Raw genomic sequence first — 18,040 nt, forward strand, 5'->3', positions numbered from 1 at the left:
CAAACGACCACTCCGCCACAATCGTCTTTCTGGAAGGGGGTTGCTGAATAATGGTGAAGACACGTGTTGCTGATAGATGGATTGAATAAGTACCATTATGACACCAAGGGCTGTTCTCTTTTCTTCCGTACTAATAGTCCAGCTTGGCTGCCTTCGCAAGGGCCTTGCAGCTAGTTAAGAAACCCCAGCATCGGGCACAGTTGAGCTCGTACGTTGCCTTTGCATACAGCAGGCTATCTGTTCCACAACCGTCCTTCAACATGATGGTGTCGAAGCCTTGAGCATGGGCGTCTTGTAGAGTAGAGCCGACGCACTGATCCGTGTTGACACCCGAAAATAGGAGGGTACGGATGCCTTTCTCCCTCAGATACTCGCCCAAGGCAGACTTGTCGTTCCAGAGACCAGAGTTGCGATTCTTGTGAATCCAGACGTCTGGACGGGCCGCTTTCTTGCCCTCCTCATACGCGCCAGCCAAGGGTCCATGCAGCGCCGTGTTCCATGTTCCCCTCATCATGACCCGGCCGGCATTGACCCGGCTGCCATCCTCGAGTACAATTTCTCCTAGGTCCGTGCCTGGCAATTTGGTGAGATTCGGCCGTTCGCCGCACTTGAGAAAGTTTGCGGGATCGTTAGGGTCGCCATGTCGGTCTCCAAGGCCGTAGTCGACCTTTTCCGTGTTGACATCAAAGGCAAACACGCGAACTTCGGCCGGTGGCATGGTGGCGAGATCATCTTCAGTCAGGCCCCAATTAAGCCAGATAATCTGGAGACCAAGCTTGCGCGCAGCCGGTATGGCGTAGTGGAGGATCGCGTCCTGGGCTTCATACATGGGGGGGGCGGACGGCGGATCGAGTGCTTTATGTAAGGCCCCTGTTCTGCATATCGATGATGACCAACGCCGTCTTGATTGGGTCGATTTTAATGTTGGCAAGTTCACAATCAAGGTCGACGCCGTTGTCTGCCAAGTTGGATGTTGGGTCTGCTGGGTGCGTCAGGTCCCAGCCATCAGGAGTCTAAATCCAAGTATTTCCCTCTGTTCCAACGAGAACCTTGGGCTTGTCAGTGGCATTCTTGGTCAATATGGTGGCCATTTTTATTTATGAGGAGTATCGAGCCGTGACTGGGGTCCAAGGCCGAAGTATTCGCTGATGCGTGATGGGGATTGACTTTACTTCTGCCACACATTGCGAGAAGAACAGAGGCAATTCTGCTTAGTAAGAGGCACATGTTGTCTGTGCAGATCCTTGGGCCAATTTGTCGAATTTTGCCCACGTAGGTGCTTTGTACTACCATGAGGTCACGAAGCATTGCAGCACGGACCGACCCTCGATCCTGACGATAGGTGACAAAGGCTCGAGACCTAGTTGAGGACTTGGGCTTTCAGGCTCGTAGTCTCACCGCTGCTTTGTACAAATCAAGTTCATCTGCCCCGAGGGCCTTGAGGAAAACCAAGGACCCTTGACACCAAACGAGTTATGGCTGAAAGTCCACGTTGCTCCAAGTCCCGTAACCGAGCCCTCGAAAAGAAATTTCTCGAAGCAACCAGTCAGTGCTAGCTCTTGCTGCTCTCTTCTTCATGATCAGGAGTTTGTGGCAGCTCCAAGTGCGTATTTAAACCGTTCTCCAGTCAAGTCCTTCAAGAAAGAGACGGGATTAATATGGTTGATCAATCAGGCAAGGGTCTGATCCAAATCAAGTTGCTGAATGCCAGCCGACTGAAAGAGAGACTTGCACCAGCCAATTTGAGGGGAGATTTTTCCCAACTAGCGACTCCTAGATGACATTTTAGCAGAATTGAAAATACGTTCGTAGCTGCTCCGCATACCGCATAGCCAGGATCAGTCTTGTAGCGCCCAAGTGCACGCGGCTCATCGAAGTAGTGGCCGCATCTCGCGATAATGGGCTTCTTGAAAGTCTTACTGCGAAGACTGCATATAGACGGGAAGTCCTCCGCTTTTCCGTCATGACCACTATCCTGATCCTTGGCCATCTTTCGATCTGCGCTAGTAATAATTCTCCCACCGATATTATTGTTTCCTTTTGTGAGTGTATCCCACTCGGTATCCAATTGCCAGCCCTACTTGTAATCTCCCCGGGCATGCAGGAATTTGCAGCTATCTAGAAATAACGTTAGCACACATGGAGAGTCTGGACACAAACAAGCAACTAGTAGACAAGACTCACCACCAAAGCCGCAGCTTCCGTACCTTTTCCAATCTTTGCACACATTTGGGTCGTAGTCCTGTATAATGGTAGACCGGATAGTAGAAGCGCCCCTTTGGACCGGGCCAATTCTTTGAGAGGCAACGTCTGCCTTTGGCTGATGTGGAGGGCTTTTTGGAATCAGATTAGATCTCTCACTGGACCCCTTTTCAGGCCGCACTGCTGAAGACGTTGTGATGAAGAGATCCTGGTCCGCTATCCTGTCGTCCTTTGATGAAGCGGGTACAGCGACATCTTTCCTTCTTCGCTTGATGGATGTGCTGGCTGCACTATCGGACGTGGAATCGTCGATTCTTTCGTAGTCGTTCTGACACTGCTTCTCGCACCGGGTCGTCTGCTCTTGAACCGGACAGGTTGGGTATAAAGTGATATTGGCACTGTAATCGACTGCTCCTCTGCTCCGGCCATGTTGCGTAAGATGACCAGGTCGAATAAGTTTTGGTAGAATTACATATGTACCGAGAGGTGGAAGTTGGAAGGCTTAGTAAGAAAACGCCGACTTTAGGCGCGCGAGCAAGTGGCAACCAGACTTGACTTGACTTGTTGCCAGGAGTGTGACCAAACAGATCCCCTAGTCACAGCCGCGGCCGAAAGTCAAATGTCATTCGTGAAGGCTGGCTGTGTGATGTAGTGAGAAAAGCCGTATTGGCGAATTGTTTCTTTCGCGCAAGTATACGGGATGGATGATGGAATTTGCGAAAAGTGTCGTGTCGCAGTACATAGGTCCATGAAACCTGGATTCCATCGATTAGGTGCTGTGGGCATGAGCTCCCTACACAAGTATCTATTCTGTTCATGTCCGGATCATGCCTATATGCAGTACTTGTCATCATACAAGTCTCTCAATGACATCAGCTTTTACATATACAAGACAAAGAACGTCGCAAGCCACCAACATGGTGGCATGTCTAGGCGCGGGACAAAATCACATGGCATCCTTGTCGCATGAAAGATGGTTCGGCAACAAAGATCGTCAGTGATGCGAGCAGTCAGATTCACGATGCACATGTCATCAACACATGTAGCTAAGCCACGGCCGCATTCATACCACCGGACTTTTCGCGGAACGTGGCGTTGACGGGCCAGGGGCCGGGACAGCTCGACATAGGAACTGTGGGATGACTGCTGCATGAGCGGACGAGCCGACGCGGCCCGGTGCCGCACCAAACGTACTGATGGTATGGATGAATTGATCCATTTCTTGCGCGGTGCTCAGGATGGCCAGTCGTCCAGCAAGCCACGTTCTTGGTGGCGTACAGCAATGCTCCGGCCAATGCAAATCCCGTCGGGGAGCGGCGCTCGACAAGCTTCATGGTAGGAATTAGACTGTAAACGCGGCAAGTCGGGCTGCTTGTAAGCCTTCCGTCGCACCAGACGTAAAGACCACTTGACGTAATAACTACAAGTCCACGCATCGTAATGCGTCAGACACTAGTAAAGTTGGTGATTCGTGGCGGCGCTTAATCTCGCGATGGCCTCAGCCACGGACTGCGTGGAAGCAAACTCAAACCTACATGTAGTTCCAAAGAGCTCTATAAATACGAGTAGTCGTTCCCTACCCCTGCGTTTTTTTCTTACCATCGACACAAATTTGCCACTTTTCGACCTTGAATCTTTGCTCTCTCTCTGCACTGCAGTCGTCTAGAAGCTTGGTCTTGCAGCGCGCCGTCATGGATGAAACACACCCTGATCCGCTCGATCCCATGAGTTATACGACGCAAAGGCTCCCCTTCCGTGATAATACGTTGGATAATGCGCAGTTGACGACACGTTGTCCGCTTGACAATGGCCGACACACCGACGCGTCCATCCCCGCGAGGCATTCCGTCGGCCATCTCGACCAGCTTCCAGCAGAGCTGCTCATCCAGGTTCTGCTATGTACCGACATCCCGTCGCTAACAGCTTTCCGCCGTGTCAACCGCCGCGCCATGGAGCTGGTCGACTCGGTACCCGAGTACGCCGCCATCATCAAGCATTGCCCCGACATCATCCGCGCCATACTCGCCGTCGAGGCAGATGCATTTGACTGCCGTGTACTATACAGAACCCTGAGCACAAGCCGATGCTCCACGTGTTCGCATTTTGGCGACTTCCTCTACCTTGTTGACTGCCGCCGAGTCTGCTACTTCTGCTTCACCGAGCGGCTAGAATACTTTCCTCTCACAATCGGCCGCGCATCACGCTTGCTCACCCCCGACCCGACACGGCCGCGCGTCACTCGTCGCCAGTTACTGCGTGAGGCAAACCCCCCTAGTATTCTGAGTTTACCTGGGTGGTACTGTGCCCCCTGGAACGGTGACGAGGGCAAATTGGCGCGGAATCGGCTTCAACTTTTTGACCGGCGAGCATTGATTCAGGACCTGGAGGGTTCTGGTCTTCCAAATGACGACAAATTTGACAGGGAACCTCTGCGGTTCATGGCCATCATTACCGCACCGTACTTGTTCGATTCTGGTCGGCAGGCCGATTGGGGATACTTCTGCCTTGGCTGTGGTGAGGAGTCTGATGATGAGGAAACGACGGATGTCAGGATGAAATACCTGAGAGAGGAGGTTTTGGAGCACATGGTGAGGTATGGACCGGTGAGGGAGGTGCCAGATGAGTGGGACACGTTCATGCATGTCAATCAAATCTGATGGGGAAGTCAAGTTCTCCCTGAATGTCTCGACCACTATTTGCAGACAACTGATTAGCTCTCCCCTGGGTCATTTGCAGTGGCCGTCAGCTCATCTCGTGGGCGTCTCGTTTGGCGGCTCTCTGGCGGCAGGGCCCTCGCTTGTGGTCTTGGGCGGGCTGGATGGTGTGTGCACCAGGGAGCAGCTTGAACAGCTGGCGTTGCGAGTAGTGCTGTTGTTCTGGGTATTGGGCGCGCCGTGGTGAGGAAGAGGGCGTCGGAAGTTGCTGGCTTCATCGGCGATGTCTGGGCGAGGGTAGAATACTAGAAACAGCGCAATCACATGCGACCTCGAAATCTACAACTCCAAGAGTGGGGGTCAAGTGGGGGGCCGACTAATTTAATTAGCCTGGACAAACCAGGTCTTGGAATCGAGATCTTGCACATCAATGACGTATCTGCCACAACCAAGATCCGATGGTCCGTGGACCGCTTGGAGCGTTCACGCGCTGAAGAACAATCATGGCCGCTTTCTTGCAACATGGAGCCCGAAACAGCTCGTGTGTGACGTATGCGCAACAATGGCATACTCTGCCATGCTTTTGTTCTCGAGTCCTTGACCGTCATGGGCCATGCTGCGGCTCCGTCCTTGATACAAGACAATCTGTTTAAAAAAACACGAGGCCAACCATTTTGTCTCCCTCAGCTTCAACTTGTTGTCTGCTTGGAATCTGCCTGAGCACCTTGGCTGGCCTCTTCTCACACATCTACAGCCTGTCGCTTACAGAAGCAACATTATACGCCGAAAAGAAACACCAGGCATCAGATACAATTCCGTTTCGCGGCCGTCACAATGAAGGCGACCACGTTTCACTCCCTGACTTCCGTTGCGCTTGGCGTCGGGGCCATGCAGCTTCAGACTCCCCTCTACTCGTCATATTCTTTCAACCCCCTCCAGCATCTCGCAGGAATTGCTCCCTATTATGAACCGGCAGATCCTCCGCGAGACCCAAACCCTCCTCAAGGCTGCACGGTAACTCGAGCGGCCTACCTTGTACGGCACGCAGCCATCAATGCAAACGATTTCGACTACGAGCAGTACCTGCAGCCCTTTCTCTACAAGCTAGGCAACGCGACAGTCGACTGGGCCAAAATACCCCAGCTCTCTTTCTTGGCCGTCTGGGAGCCTCCGTCCTTTAGCGAGCAGGAGCTGTTGACCAGGACCGGCAAGGTTGAGGCCGGCCAACTCGGGCTCTCCATCTCATACCGGTATCCGAAGCTCAAGTTGCCTCAGAGGGTATGGACTTCGACCGCAGAACGCACGGTACAGAGCGCCAGGGGCTTCGTCCGAGGCCTGGAGATGGACGACAACACCATCAACCTGGTTGAGATCCCAGAGGGCAAGGAGGACGGAGCGGACAGCCTGACCCCGTACAAGAGCTGCAAAGGCTACACCGCCGCCGCAGGAGCAGAGCAACAGCGCAAATACGTCGATTTGTACACGGCGCCCATCATCGCACGGCTGAAGAGCCTGGCCCCAGGCTTCAACTTCACGTCCGACGACGTCACAGCCATGCAGGCCATGTGCGGCTATGACACCGTCATCCGCGGGTCCTCGCCCTTCTGCTCGACGGACCTCTTCTCCCCCGACGAGTGGCTGCAGTTCGAGTACGGCCAGGACATCCAGTACCACTACAACACCGGCTACGGCAGCCCCTACGCCGGCGCCATCGGCTTCCCGTGGGTCAACGCGACGATGAACCTCCTGGCGGCCGATACTTCGGCCCAAGACATGTACGTGTCCTTCACGCACCGCGAGCTTCCGCCCGCGGCCCTCGTCGCCATGGGCCTGTTCAACAACAGCCTCTTCTCTGGCGGCAACGACGTCAACGCCACCATGCCCCTGGACCAGATCAACTACAATCGCGCCTGGGTCTCGAGCCGCATCCTCCCGTTCCTGACGAACATTGCCATTGAGCGCATGAACTGCAGCGCGAACCATGCCGTCGCCGCCGCCCAGGGCAGGAACATGAGCTCGTCTCCCTCTGCGACGACATACTACCGCGTCCTGCTCAACCGGAGCCCCCAGGTGCTGCCGGGCTGCTTCGACGGACCGGGGCAGAGCTGCTCGGCCAAGGTGCTGCCGGCGTTTCTGCAGCAGCGCGCAGACACGTTTCGGAATTACTCTGCTGTTTGTGGCAACACGTATAAGAATTCGACTGATGCGGTGACATTCTATACCAATTCGAATAACGGGACTGTTGTGGGCAAGAAGAGACACTTGATGTGGTAGTGCTGTGTATTATAGAGTAGACTAGGCAGTCGTGCCTCATTGCAGAATTAGAAATCGATAAACAAGCGCAGATAGTTTCCTGTTGAAATAAATAAAACATATTAGCGTACTATTACAGGCAGAGGCCGCCTAACTCTTTTGAGTCGCCGTCTTATTTCTGGCAAATCTCCCCTCACCAATACTGGAGTCCTGGACTAACCGTCAACCACCTAGAGTCGATGCCTCGGCTCCGGCCCGGTCGCGTTATTCCCCCGGCTCCGTTTCTCGACTACCGGCCGTCGGTGGGTGAATTTCTCGGCGGGCTTACTCTTTTCGCTAGGTGTGCTTACCTCTCTTAGTAGGTAAGTATTTATAATAAAATATATTTATTTATAATAAAATATAACCTAATGTTTAAGTACCTGGTAGTGGATAAGCGCACCTAGCAAAAAGAGTAAGCCCGCCGAGTAATTCATGTCGGTGGCACGCGGCTGCTCTAACCGGCGACAAATCTGGGGAATAATACCCTAACCCATCCGCTTCGTACCTCCGTGTCCGACGGCCAGAATCTATACTAGCCGCCGCTCGGGAGTAAACGACCACCGAACAAGCCATCCAATCTCATTAACTTCAAAATGATATAAAAACAGCAGCATCTGCTCCTCCGCCCCTTCGGAGCCATCGTCATTTCGGGCTCGGCAACATCCAGAAGCAAGGGCAAATCAACATGTCGCCGACAGCACTAGAACCACTCTCCCTCGCCGGCAAGCTAGACCTCATCCCCGGCGTGCTCTCCCTCCTCGCAGCCGGCCTCGTAGCCGCCATCACGGGTCTCTGGCGAACGCAAAGAGACGCGCCCACGTACCGCCTCCACGTGGCGTATGCGATCCTTCGCAAAAGCGCAGAGCGATACTCCCTGGCTCAGCTGCAGTGGGCACTCCCGTCCACCGAGCAAGTATACGAACAGTACGCGCGGGCTGCGGGATTCAAGCCCCAGACGGTGTCTTTGGGCCACGGCGCAAAGGGACACTGGGTGGGGGATAAACATGCCAAAAACGTGCTGATTTGGTACCACGGTACGTTGCAAGCTTGTCAGTGAAGCCTTCTGTTGTCTAATGCACACATGTACACCAGGGGGCGGGTTCGGCATGCCCGCCAACACGGCCTTTTTCGAGTTCTGGGAGAAGCTAGTCGTGTCCGCGCGCACCAGGGACAAGGACCTGGCCGTCTTTGCGCTGTCGTACACGCTCTCGCCGCACGCGAGGTACCCGACGCAGCTGACCCAGGCTGTCGAGGCGCTGCGGTACATTGTGTCCCAGGGGCGCCGGCCCGGGTCTATTCTGCTCGGGGGGGATTCGGCCGGCGCCAGTCTGGGGATGGGCGTGCTTTCGCACCTGGCGCACCCGCACCCGGCGATTCAGGAGTTGAAGCTACGCGAGCCGCTGGCCGGGACGGTCCTCATGGCGCCGCCTGCGTCGATGGATGAGAAGGTCGCCGAGGGGCGGGACGTGTACTGCGGCGGCGACGTTTTGGTGCCGGACGTGGCGATTCGGTGGCTGCACTTGTATCTTGGTGGTGCGAAGCGGGATTACTACACGGACCCGTATGATGCGCCGCCGAGCTGGTTCGAGTCGCTGCCTGTGAAGAAGATTCTGGTCCTGGGGGGCGGGAACGAGGTGCTGAGGCCGATTATAGAGGCTTTTGTGGAAAAGGTCAAGGTGAGTCGGTCGTGTCTTGTGTTGCGAGTTTGAACGTGTCGTGACTAATGGTTTAGCCGACTTTTCCTGCTATTGAGTTGTTTATTGGTAGGCGGGAAGCCCACGTGGCTCCTGTTTATAATATCTTTGTCGGGGATAGGAAGGAGACGGAGCAGGGTCGGCGATTGAAAGACTGGCTCGCTGATGTTCTGTAGGTGGCCGGGTTTTGTCGTTGAGTATGCGACATGGTCTTGCCTGAAATCGTGAATACTTCACACCTTAGCCATACATCAAGTCGTATACATAACATTAGCCCTTGAATAAAGACTCAGTCATCATACTCTAGGCAACTTTGTACCACACCATTCAACCATCTCAAGAACAATCTGTTCCATCCACGCAAGCTCTTGATCCCAGTGAACAGCACAAATGCGTTTTTATGCCCACCTCTGCCTCCTCCCCAACGCAGAAACCTTCCTGGTCAACCGTGGTCATGTCCACATTATCCAACAAGGTGCGCCGAGTGAGGTCGTCTTAGAATAGCAAGAAACTGCCCCTCACCAGGACAAATCTCGAAGTCGACAAGACACTTTTTGCTTCCAAGTGGCTGGGGTACTTGTCCATCTCAGCAAGAATCAATTTCTGTAGTTGCGTCCATGACTTCAATTTGCTCCTCTTATTGCTTTTTCATCTTGTTCGAGTATTCTCACAACAGACTTAAAGCCGCAGGCAGCGGCAACCTGTGCTGGTGTTCTGTTAAAACGGTCCCTAGCCTCCTTATTAGCGCCTGCCTCGCCAACAAGATACCGCACACAGGCTTGAAGCCCTTGATAAGCGGCTTTATGTAGCGGCGTTCGTTGTTTAAAGTCCTTAGCCTCTAGATCAGCACCCGCCTCGATAAAATACCGCACGATGGCCTCATTGCTCCATTTAGCGGCCCTGCGTAGCGGCGGTCGTTGTTTAAAGTCCTTAGCCTCTAGATCAGCACCCGCCTCATGGACGGGATAGCGCACGATGGCTTCATTGTCTTCAAGAGCGGCCCAGAATAGCGGGGTTTGTTGTTTATGGTCTTTAGCCTCTATATCAACACCCGCCTCACCAGCCAAATACATCGAGGGGGCTTCGTTCTCTTCAAAAATGGCGTTATGTAGCGGCGTACTATTACTACCATCTCTAGCCTCCTTATTAGCGCCTGCCTCACCAACGAGATAGCGCACGACGGCCTCATTGCCATATGCAGCAGCTAGATGTAGCGGCGTACGATTAAAGATGTTATTTTTAGCCTCCTTATTAGCGCCCGTCTCGCTAACAAGATAGCGCACGACGGCCTCATTGCCATATACAGCGGCTATATGCAGCGGCGTGGAGTCTTGCTTATTTCTGGCCTCCTTATTAGCGCCCGTCTCGCTAACAAGATAGCGCACGACGGCCTCATTGCCATATGCAGCGGCTATATGCAGCGGCGTGGAGTCTTGCTTATTTCTGGCCTCCTTATTAGCGCCCGTCTCGCCAACGAGATAGCGCACGACGGCCTCATTGCCATATGCAGCGGCTGCATGTAGCGGCGTAAAGCCTTGCTTATTTTTGGCCTCCTTATTAGCGCCCGTCTCGCCAACAAGATAGCGCACGATGGCCTCGTGCCCTCGGCGAGCGGCTAAATGTAGCGGCGTTTCGCCATGGTAGTTCGTGGCCTGCTCCCTATTAAAAGGCGCCACATTTACGAGATAGCGCATGATGGCCTCGTGCCCACGCATGGCGGCGTAGTGTAGCGGCTTATATCCACCGCTGTCAAAGGTGTCCATGTCGGCATTGGTCTGCTTGTCGGAACATGGAACCAGCAAGCGTACTACATTCTCCTTTCCCGCTATTGCTGCCAGGTGCAAGGCAGTCCGGCTGTTTTTATCTCGCAGCTTTTTATTCGAGTCTTCGTACAGATATTCGACCATGGCTTCGTGGCCCTTGAATGCGGCCCAGTGTAGCGCCGTAGCTCCTGAGGCGTCCTGGATATCAAGAGCTGCTCCGGCCCGAATTAGTATTTGCACCGTTTCAATATTTCCATTCATAGCGGCCAAATGCAGCGGAGCTACTCCATCTATGCCTTGGGCGTTCACTTGTGGTCGCCCCTTGTCAAGGAGATACTGCACAACTCCGGAATGACTACAAGCATTACAGGCGTAGTGTAATGGGGTCCAGTCGAGGAGATCTCGCGCATCAACATCCGGATAAAAATCCAACAAAAAGGTGGTATCATCCAAAGAACCTTTGACTGCAGCGTAATGGAGGGGCGTACACCCGTGAATGTCTTTTCGATCTAGGTATCGAACTGCCAACTCCCGACTTAAAAAATGATCTCTATCCTCCTGACATATTTGATGTAACGGCGTGCAATTGAACGTTCCTGGGTGACTGGTGTGTCCCTCTATCGTAGGCTCAGCATCCTGTAAAATATCGCATTCCCATTGGCGACTCTGTTTTTTGTACAAGCTCATGAGGCCTGATAGTATTGTCCGATCAACTCTTTTCAACTCATTTTCCATGTTCGACTTAGCCGCTCTAATCTGCCAGATTTTCGTTTCCGGGTAACATTGGGCCTCCCTTAATTTAGAAGTGAGGGTGACCATCCTTACATTCTCCATTAATATGGCTGTAGCTTTTACAAAGATGCTACTCTTCCTTGGAAATGTATTTGCCGTTCTAAAGAGCCACAAATATATGTTGCTAGCCTCTGCAAAATCCTGGAGTCGTTCGTGTGGCTTGGCATGTTTCCGCGCCAGTGCAATAACGTTATCGGGTTCGGGAAGCTTCTGTTCGGTGCTTAGGGGTTGAATAATGCTTAGATAGGTCTGATGAATATTGCCAAGTCCACAATTATGGATGTCCTGAGCCATTTTTGACAGCCGATCGTGATGAAGTGTGAAGCATTTCCAGGCAACCATGTTGCTAGAGTCTTTAGGTCGCACGTTAGAACCGCCCTCGATGGCGCGCGCCATTTTCTCTGCCACAGATTGCATGAATTTCGTGAACATGTCTTGCGCGTAGAGTAGCTCTAAGGAGTCATACGACTCCGACGCCAAGAGCGTGCTCTCTTCAATTTCGCAATGATATGTATCGTCCGGGCTAAGGCTGGCTTCCGTGCCATCGTACCGAGCTACACGAATACTCTGCTGCCCACCATAGCCAACAATTCTATGGTTTTCAACCTTCATCGTACCGTTCTCATCTTCTTTAATTTCCAAGATTCTTGCTGTATCAGGAGGCATCCACCATGCGAGATCCCGCCGAAGGGCCCGCGTCCCTGGACCTAGAAGGCGCAAACCTCGCTCTGCAGGCATCTCTGTAACGTGCAACCGGGCATTATACTTGCGACGCTGTGTTTGGGCAGATTTTGGCTGATCTTCATATTGTCGCTTTTGCGAGTAGACGTAATATAACCGTAAAGATAGCACTGCTTCGATGTCCTTCCGAATTGTGTCTACGGTTACGTCTCGCGTCCAACAAAACTTGGGTGGCTTGTCCTCGTGCCCTGCTGAAAGGGCTCCAAGGGACCAGGTGAAGTCACTTTCAGGATGAAGATAACTAGATAGAGCATCCATTGTGATCTTGATCGCCCTTGCAAGGGTCAAGGCCTCTGCGGATGCTGGCCCCTGCCAGCCAGCGAGCTCACAAAGTGTTCTCCGCGTTACCATCATATTATGCGTTGTTGGGTTGCCTCCGCTATTCTTCATCGTGTTGACACCTGCTCGGGCCGTCTGTCCTTGTTCTCTGTATTCCTTAGGACTTCTATCAGGTTGCCAGGGTATTCCATCAAAATCTCCTAATGCCATCGCGAACCATTCAAGCTCGTGTTCTGGGGTCAGACGGACCCGTTGAAGAGGCTGTGCGAGTCCACGACGAACCCACGCCCTAAGAGCAGCCATCGCGATGACTGCTCCGAGTTGAGCAACTGAGGCGGACCAATGCATTCCACGCAAGCCGATAAATTGCACCACAAACCCGCAGAGGCTGACCGCGGTGCCAATAATAGTTTTCAGCTCCAAATGAATACCTTGGCTTTTTTTGTTCACCCGGCAGGACGTTGTAATGATAGTCTGATTGTCCCCAGCCGATAATGCAAAAGACTGGAAAGACTGGTCGCCAACAGTTTGGGCCTGTTGTAGCCATACCAACCGAGCTTTTGTCTCTTTGGACGGCTGATATCTTTTCTCTTCGGTGCTGCTCTCCACAACATGTGCACACAGTAGTAGGCCAGCTACCAATGTAATCGTGCCAGTAGCAGTGCAAGGAAACGCATAATTTGCAACTGCATCGTCGCCCTTGGTAAACTTTAGCGCCGGATGGTAGGTGGCAAACCCAAAATAGGTCAGGACACCTAGCTGAAGGATCGTTCCAAAGACGGCCACGGCGCGTAATTCTCTACGGCTAAGGTAGCCATGGGAATTAAGAGAGATATTTGGCGCATCAATAACTTGATTCCGAACAATGGTAAGCTTAGGAACCGGTATGGTAACGGATGTCTGTGAATTTGCCCCTCTCTCTACCTTCGCGCTGGCCGACTCGCGGTTGCGACCGATACTATCCAATATAGTCTCCCAGAAACTGGCCCCGTCATTCGATGCTAGAAGAAAGGTAAGTCAGGGTGCATTCTGGGCGAGAAATTTCACTCACGTAGCTCCTTCAGATACTGTTTATCGAGTGCCTCCTTCAGTTCGAGTATATCCGGAACCTGATTAGCACCATTTTCAGTGCACTTCATGTTCGCAGGTCTTAGGCATATGAATTCGGCCGTCGACGGTGATCCCATGCATCTCACCACCTCTCGGCCATTCCACAGCTCACAGACCTCATGAGAAGTAGATGACATTAATTCCGCTTCAGCAACCGCAAGGTTCTCCCTCGCTCTTCCAATAATAGCTTTGAGCCATGAAGGACCACCGACTCTAATGGCACTAGCAATAATAGTAATGATCCCTAACGGAGCCATTGCCAAAATAATACTATCAGCCCAACCAGTCGACTGGCTCATGAATTGCATAGTGACCCGTTCTCCGAAAAGAGCTAGCAGTCTGAGCGTAATAAATTGTTAGCATATCGTTAGCAAAATAAGATAAAGCAGACTGATACGTACGGCGCTAGGTCGGAAAACAAATTATTAGAGAAGTCATCCCCAGAATCAGCAGCGCTTGTCGCTGCAAGCGTTATTACAACTGCTAGGGCAAGCTTCCAGGCGGCCGGCATCCTGTTTGAAGAAAGAAATATTGCTCAAATCGGGTCAAGCCGCAGCGAAAGATGGCATACGAACTCAAGTGTCTTGGTTTCAAGCTTACAGGATGTTGGATACGGTTTCTATCGCAGTGAACTCAAGAAAGTGGCTGGAGACAAACTTGTCAGAGCAGCTACTGAGGTCAGTAAGAGTATGGCGCGAAAAGTGTCTGGTGCCATGCCCTGCCAGGAGAACAACCTAGCCAGCTCATATCCGAGCTCTCAGCTCATATCCGACCGCGCCGTGCTACCCATTAAATTGCTGATCAATATTGTCGCTGTCATCGGCGATGATAATCTCTGACCCTATTCGACAAAGACCAAGCCACCATGTGGGAGTCTACGAGAGTTGGCACGTCGCAATATGCCCAACGTCGTACAGTTATTGAAGAAGTGTGCCCAACTTGAGAGTAATGAGGCTGTAGCTTAGGAACTTTTGCGTGCCAATGAAACTGTCTGGTATTTTCGGTCAAGGCGGCAGGCGATTGATATTCGAGCTGTTCGGTGCCACCACACCTCAGCTCACCCGCATTTCGCGATGAAGTTCGAGACTCGGAAACCCATTCAGCCGAGACAACTCGCTTGTGGGTTGGCTCAAAATTTAACTTCCCACTTCCTACTGGATATGTAGGACCGATGACCATATGATCATTTGCCATGGGCGCAACCAAAGCTGCTGAATTCGAGCCTGTTGAGACTGTTGATTCGAGCCCTTCAAGCTGCTACCGCTGCCGATGAATTCAGCCGCGTTGAAGTTATTGGATTCGAGCCTTTTGGATTTAGGCATCTCAAGCCGCTGCCGCCGATAAATTCGAGCCTGTTGAAGAAATGCTACGGAGTAGATCTGAGCGTTTTGGGGGTTGCTCAGTTCGAGCCTTTGTGAGCAGGTCTTCGGAAGCACCTTCTGCCGGTCCGAGGCTCTAGCTAACGGAAGGCGGTCGCGCGGCTCTTGCAACGCTTAATAAACATTGTGATACGTACCAGCTTTTATTTTTCGACTACTTGCATTGATTCCACGTCCTCTAGGCTGATTTCAGGACAAATTTCCAAGGTCTGCGGCTTGTTACTCGGGTGGTCAAGTCCTGGTGGTGACCAAGACGACTATTTGAGTCAATCAAGATGTTCCTTGATATTTGTATTCAAGGTGATCTCTCTTCCAAAGACCCGGAACCTCATGATGAAAAGCATATGCACGACAGTACATCATACGGGAAAAGTAGCAAGTTGTGCCACGAGAAACGAGACAGTCGCGCTGAAATGTCTCATGGGAAAGAACCGGTTGATTCCGGTCACCGGTGTCCCCAATAATAACGACAATGCTTAGCATGTGGACAGGCATAGACGGATCATCAACATTGGTAACATCGATTGGCACAGGCATCTGGCACGGGCGAGTTGTCATGCTCAACGTCAAAACGTTCTTCGATGCCACCGATGGTCCTGGAATTCGTCAAAGATCGACTTCGTAGTCAACATTCTTTGAGGCAGTCATTTTGACAGCTAGGACTTGGCTACAATAGGGCGGTATTAAGGACAAGGCAAGACTACTTTCAAAAAAGGACTCTAGGTCCGTCGTGGTTAGTGTTCTATTTCAGACTGTCACAATCCACGCACATACCCGACCCTGGTGATGCATGTCAAACACGCAAGCACGGGCAGTCCCGTCGTGACTCACCAAGTTTATGTTGCAACGAAGCTGATGCTACCTGAAAAGAAAACGAACATCGCATCTTGCATCGGCAAACAACTGCCAAACTGACATGCGTCCGATGAAGTTCGGGGCGGCAATCAACCTATATTTGGACAGCCACGTCCTGGTTATGAAACAAGACGGCCAAGTGCAGTGAAAACGGTGCCACAAGTCATTCTCAAACCGAGATGATCTTCTGGATGAAGTCGTTTCGCGTGACCGTTTGAGTCAAACGCAAAGACTCCATAAAACAGTGGCCACAAACGAGTTCCTGTCCAACTTTCGGGGATTTATTCCGCGCTAGTACTCAGACAATGGCGTTTTCGGAGAATAGGAGGGCATCCGTTGCACAACATCGGCTAAGGGCGTCAAGAGATTCGCGGCTGGCTACAGGTTGTCTCCGCCACCGGCAACCAGCCTTCGCCGACGTCACGCAACACTGAGGCATTGTTTGCCTCAATACCACATCAAAAGCAATGACTCTGCAAAGCCAGTTGACTCTTCAGGGATCAAGATTTTCTATATAATTCCACACATTGACCAGCTTTCTTGATTGGACAACACAAGTTAGCATCACTCAACAGCATCACCGTCTGCACAAGCAAATCAACAACTACTTTTCTCAACAAACGATCAAAAACTTCACTACTAAAAATGCCTAATCCAATGACTAAATCCGACTCCTCGAGGATTCAATCCTCCCAGGTATATGCCCTTTATACATATCATTGCAAAGTGTTCTCTAACAAAGCCATACGCAGGCCAAAAGTGGCGGCGACATGTCCTCTTCTGGCTTTGCCGCCAGAGCCCAGTCCGCTGGTGATCAGCACGCGAATCAGGCGAACAATTCTGGTCATGGAGGAAACAACTCGGGTTCGGGTGCAAGTTCGGGCACCAAGAAGTGATCTGCCAAGTGGAAGCAACGGGGACAAGAGGCATTCAGTTAGTCGCTGCCAATCGTTGACTGTGGCTCGACAAGAACAGCAACGATAGTTACAACTCTGCAACTACGTACGAATACAACCCTATGCACCTATACACATCGTCTTTGTGATATTCGCTCTCACCTGGTGAATTGAATCGTCTTTCTTCCACACAGAAAAGCAGGTTGTTCGGCCATATCTGTATGAATGTTTTGCGGCTAGTCTCCCTTTCATCCATCCCCCATGAAACATGTTCAAATAGTCGTAACGTCTTCCGTGGGTGGTGCGCTTTCCAGTCCACTCAATTAGTTATGAATTCGCTTCCATCAGTTGGAGTTCTGAGGAGCCTTCCCGCAGTCCGCTCAAATTCCGTGACGAGGCCACTTGATCCATGGGTATGGAAACGATACAGCGCACTATGGCGATAATTTTCCACGACTAGACTGTCATCTACATTCCACATACTGTACACCATGCCATGATTGGCTGCAATGCAATCTTCGTCATTGACGCAGGGCCTGTTTCAGAGTCTGGTATCGCACTTGACCTCTGGCGTCGCGGTGCCATATTCAGGACCCTGTGCAACCAGGACGAGGTTCGTCTTGATGATGATGTTCAGGCCACTCGCCACTCTCCCCTTGGGCAGAGAAAAAGTCGCCTCATATTAGCCTGCCCTCCTCAGGAGCCACGTCACAGCCAACCTCAAAAATGATCTCCAGCCCATCCTCCTCATCCCACTGTTCTCCAACCTCTTTAAGCCCAAAGCTCTCAATCAACGTTCTGCTCGCCACGTTGTCCGGTGCCACCGTCGCCCTTAGAGTTCTCACACTGGGGTCATTTCTAGCCATCTCAATCATGATGGCAAGCGCAGCACGAGCGTGCCCTTGCCTTCGATGCTGTGGGTCGATCGAGTATCCTACTTCTACCATGCCAGTGGCATCTGGTCTGCCATGAAACCCGGCACGGCCGACGACAGTTCCATCAGAGGTTATGAGCAGACGTGTGACCCAAGCTGCGTCTTCGGGGTCTCCACGAATTTGAACGGCGCGCATTTTCCATACTCTTGCGCATTCGGTGGCGATGTAGGGCGTGAGTGGCAAGTTTGACAGGCGGCGGGCTGTTTGAAGATCACTGTTGCCGAGAGCGTCCAGGATCGGGAGAGCAAGCTGTATTAATATGCGCCCGACAGCGTTTGGGGACGGCGATGTCCATGGTGATGGCGTGACGGTCATTGTGGTACTCTGGGGATTGAGCATGTCGGGAAGCCAGATGAAGAATGGACTTTTCCTATCGACCCTCAATGCCCAAAACCATCAGTAAGAAGAATACATACAACGGATACGGAGGCGATCGAGAATTCGG

At 52.1% G+C, this 18,040-nt stretch overlaps 9 protein-coding genes across 9 annotated transcripts; 4 read left to right on the forward strand and 5 right to left on the reverse strand.

Moving 5' to 3' along the window:
- Positions 1 to 130: 130 nt before the first annotated feature.
- Positions 131 to 829, reverse strand: rutB (Ureidoacrylate amidohydrolase RutB; the record flags this gene model as incomplete). Its single annotated transcript, XM_014688496.1, has 1 exon — positions 131 to 829. One exon carries the CDS (start codon positions 827 to 829, stop codon positions 131 to 133), a length of 699 nt encoding a protein of 232 aa, XP_014543982.1.
- An 863-nt stretch (positions 830 to 1,692) lies between these two features.
- On the reverse strand, positions 1,693 to 1,990 carry G6M90_00g108650 (uncharacterized protein; the record flags this gene model as incomplete). Its single annotated transcript, XM_066131757.1, has 2 exons — positions 1,693 to 1,773; positions 1,826 to 1,990. 2 exons carry the CDS (start codon positions 1,988 to 1,990, stop codon positions 1,693 to 1,695), a joined length of 246 nt encoding a protein of 81 aa, XP_065987907.1.
- Positions 1,991 to 2,077: 87 nt separating this feature from the next.
- Positions 2,078 to 2,631, reverse strand: cwc24 (Pre-mRNA-splicing factor cwc24; the record flags this gene model as incomplete). The annotated part of the gene is made up of 3 exons (XM_066131758.1): positions 2,078 to 2,118; positions 2,185 to 2,542; positions 2,602 to 2,631. The coding sequence occupies 3 exons, from the start codon at positions 2,629 to 2,631 to the stop codon at positions 2,078 to 2,080; spliced, it is 429 nt and encodes a 142-aa protein (XP_065987905.1).
- Positions 2,632 to 3,893: 1,262 nt separating this feature from the next.
- G6M90_00g108670 (uncharacterized protein) lies at positions 3,894 to 4,859 on the forward strand (the record flags this gene model as incomplete). The annotated part of the gene is made up of 1 exon (XM_014688495.1): positions 3,894 to 4,859. The coding sequence occupies one exon, from the start codon at positions 3,894 to 3,896 to the stop codon at positions 4,857 to 4,859; it is 966 nt and encodes a 321-aa protein (XP_014543981.1).
- An 831-nt stretch (positions 4,860 to 5,690) lies between these two features.
- Positions 5,691 to 7,130, forward strand: PHO1 (Acid phosphatase PHO1; the record flags this gene model as incomplete). Its single annotated transcript, XM_014688494.1, has 1 exon — positions 5,691 to 7,130. The coding sequence occupies one exon, from the start codon at positions 5,691 to 5,693 to the stop codon at positions 7,128 to 7,130; it is 1,440 nt and encodes a 479-aa protein (XP_014543980.1).
- Positions 7,131 to 7,836: 706 nt separating this feature from the next.
- G6M90_00g108690 (uncharacterized protein) lies at positions 7,837 to 9,021 on the forward strand (the record flags this gene model as incomplete). The annotated part of the gene is made up of 3 exons (XM_014688493.1): positions 7,837 to 8,185; positions 8,244 to 8,827; positions 8,884 to 9,021. The coding sequence occupies 3 exons, from the start codon at positions 7,837 to 7,839 to the stop codon at positions 9,019 to 9,021; spliced, it is 1,071 nt and encodes a 356-aa protein (XP_014543979.1).
- A 447-nt stretch (positions 9,022 to 9,468) lies between these two features.
- Positions 9,469 to 14,041, reverse strand: Ank3_4 (Ankyrin-3; the record flags this gene model as incomplete). Its single annotated transcript, XM_014688492.1, has 3 exons — positions 9,469 to 13,421; positions 13,472 to 13,869; positions 13,932 to 14,041. 3 exons carry the CDS (start codon positions 14,039 to 14,041, stop codon positions 9,469 to 9,471), a joined length of 4,461 nt encoding a protein of 1,486 aa, XP_014543978.1.
- Positions 14,042 to 16,409: 2,368 nt separating this feature from the next.
- G6M90_00g108710 (uncharacterized protein) lies at positions 16,410 to 16,660 on the forward strand (the record flags this gene model as incomplete). Its single annotated transcript, XM_066131759.1, has 2 exons — positions 16,410 to 16,460; positions 16,517 to 16,660. 2 exons carry the CDS (start codon positions 16,410 to 16,412, stop codon positions 16,658 to 16,660), a joined length of 195 nt encoding a protein of 64 aa, XP_065987968.1.
- A 677-nt stretch (positions 16,661 to 17,337) lies between these two features.
- Positions 17,338 to 17,910, reverse strand: G6M90_00g108720 (uncharacterized protein; the record flags this gene model as incomplete). The annotated part of the gene is made up of 1 exon (XM_014688491.1): positions 17,338 to 17,910. One exon carries the CDS (start codon positions 17,908 to 17,910, stop codon positions 17,338 to 17,340), a length of 573 nt encoding a protein of 190 aa, XP_014543977.1.
- Between the last annotated feature and the right edge of the window lie 130 nt (positions 17,911 to 18,040).

This window comes from Metarhizium brunneum, chromosome 7 (assembly GCF_013426205.1).
Source record: "Metarhizium brunneum chromosome 7, complete sequence".
Classification (NCBI taxonomy): domain Eukaryota; kingdom Fungi; phylum Ascomycota; class Sordariomycetes; order Hypocreales; family Clavicipitaceae; genus Metarhizium; species Metarhizium brunneum.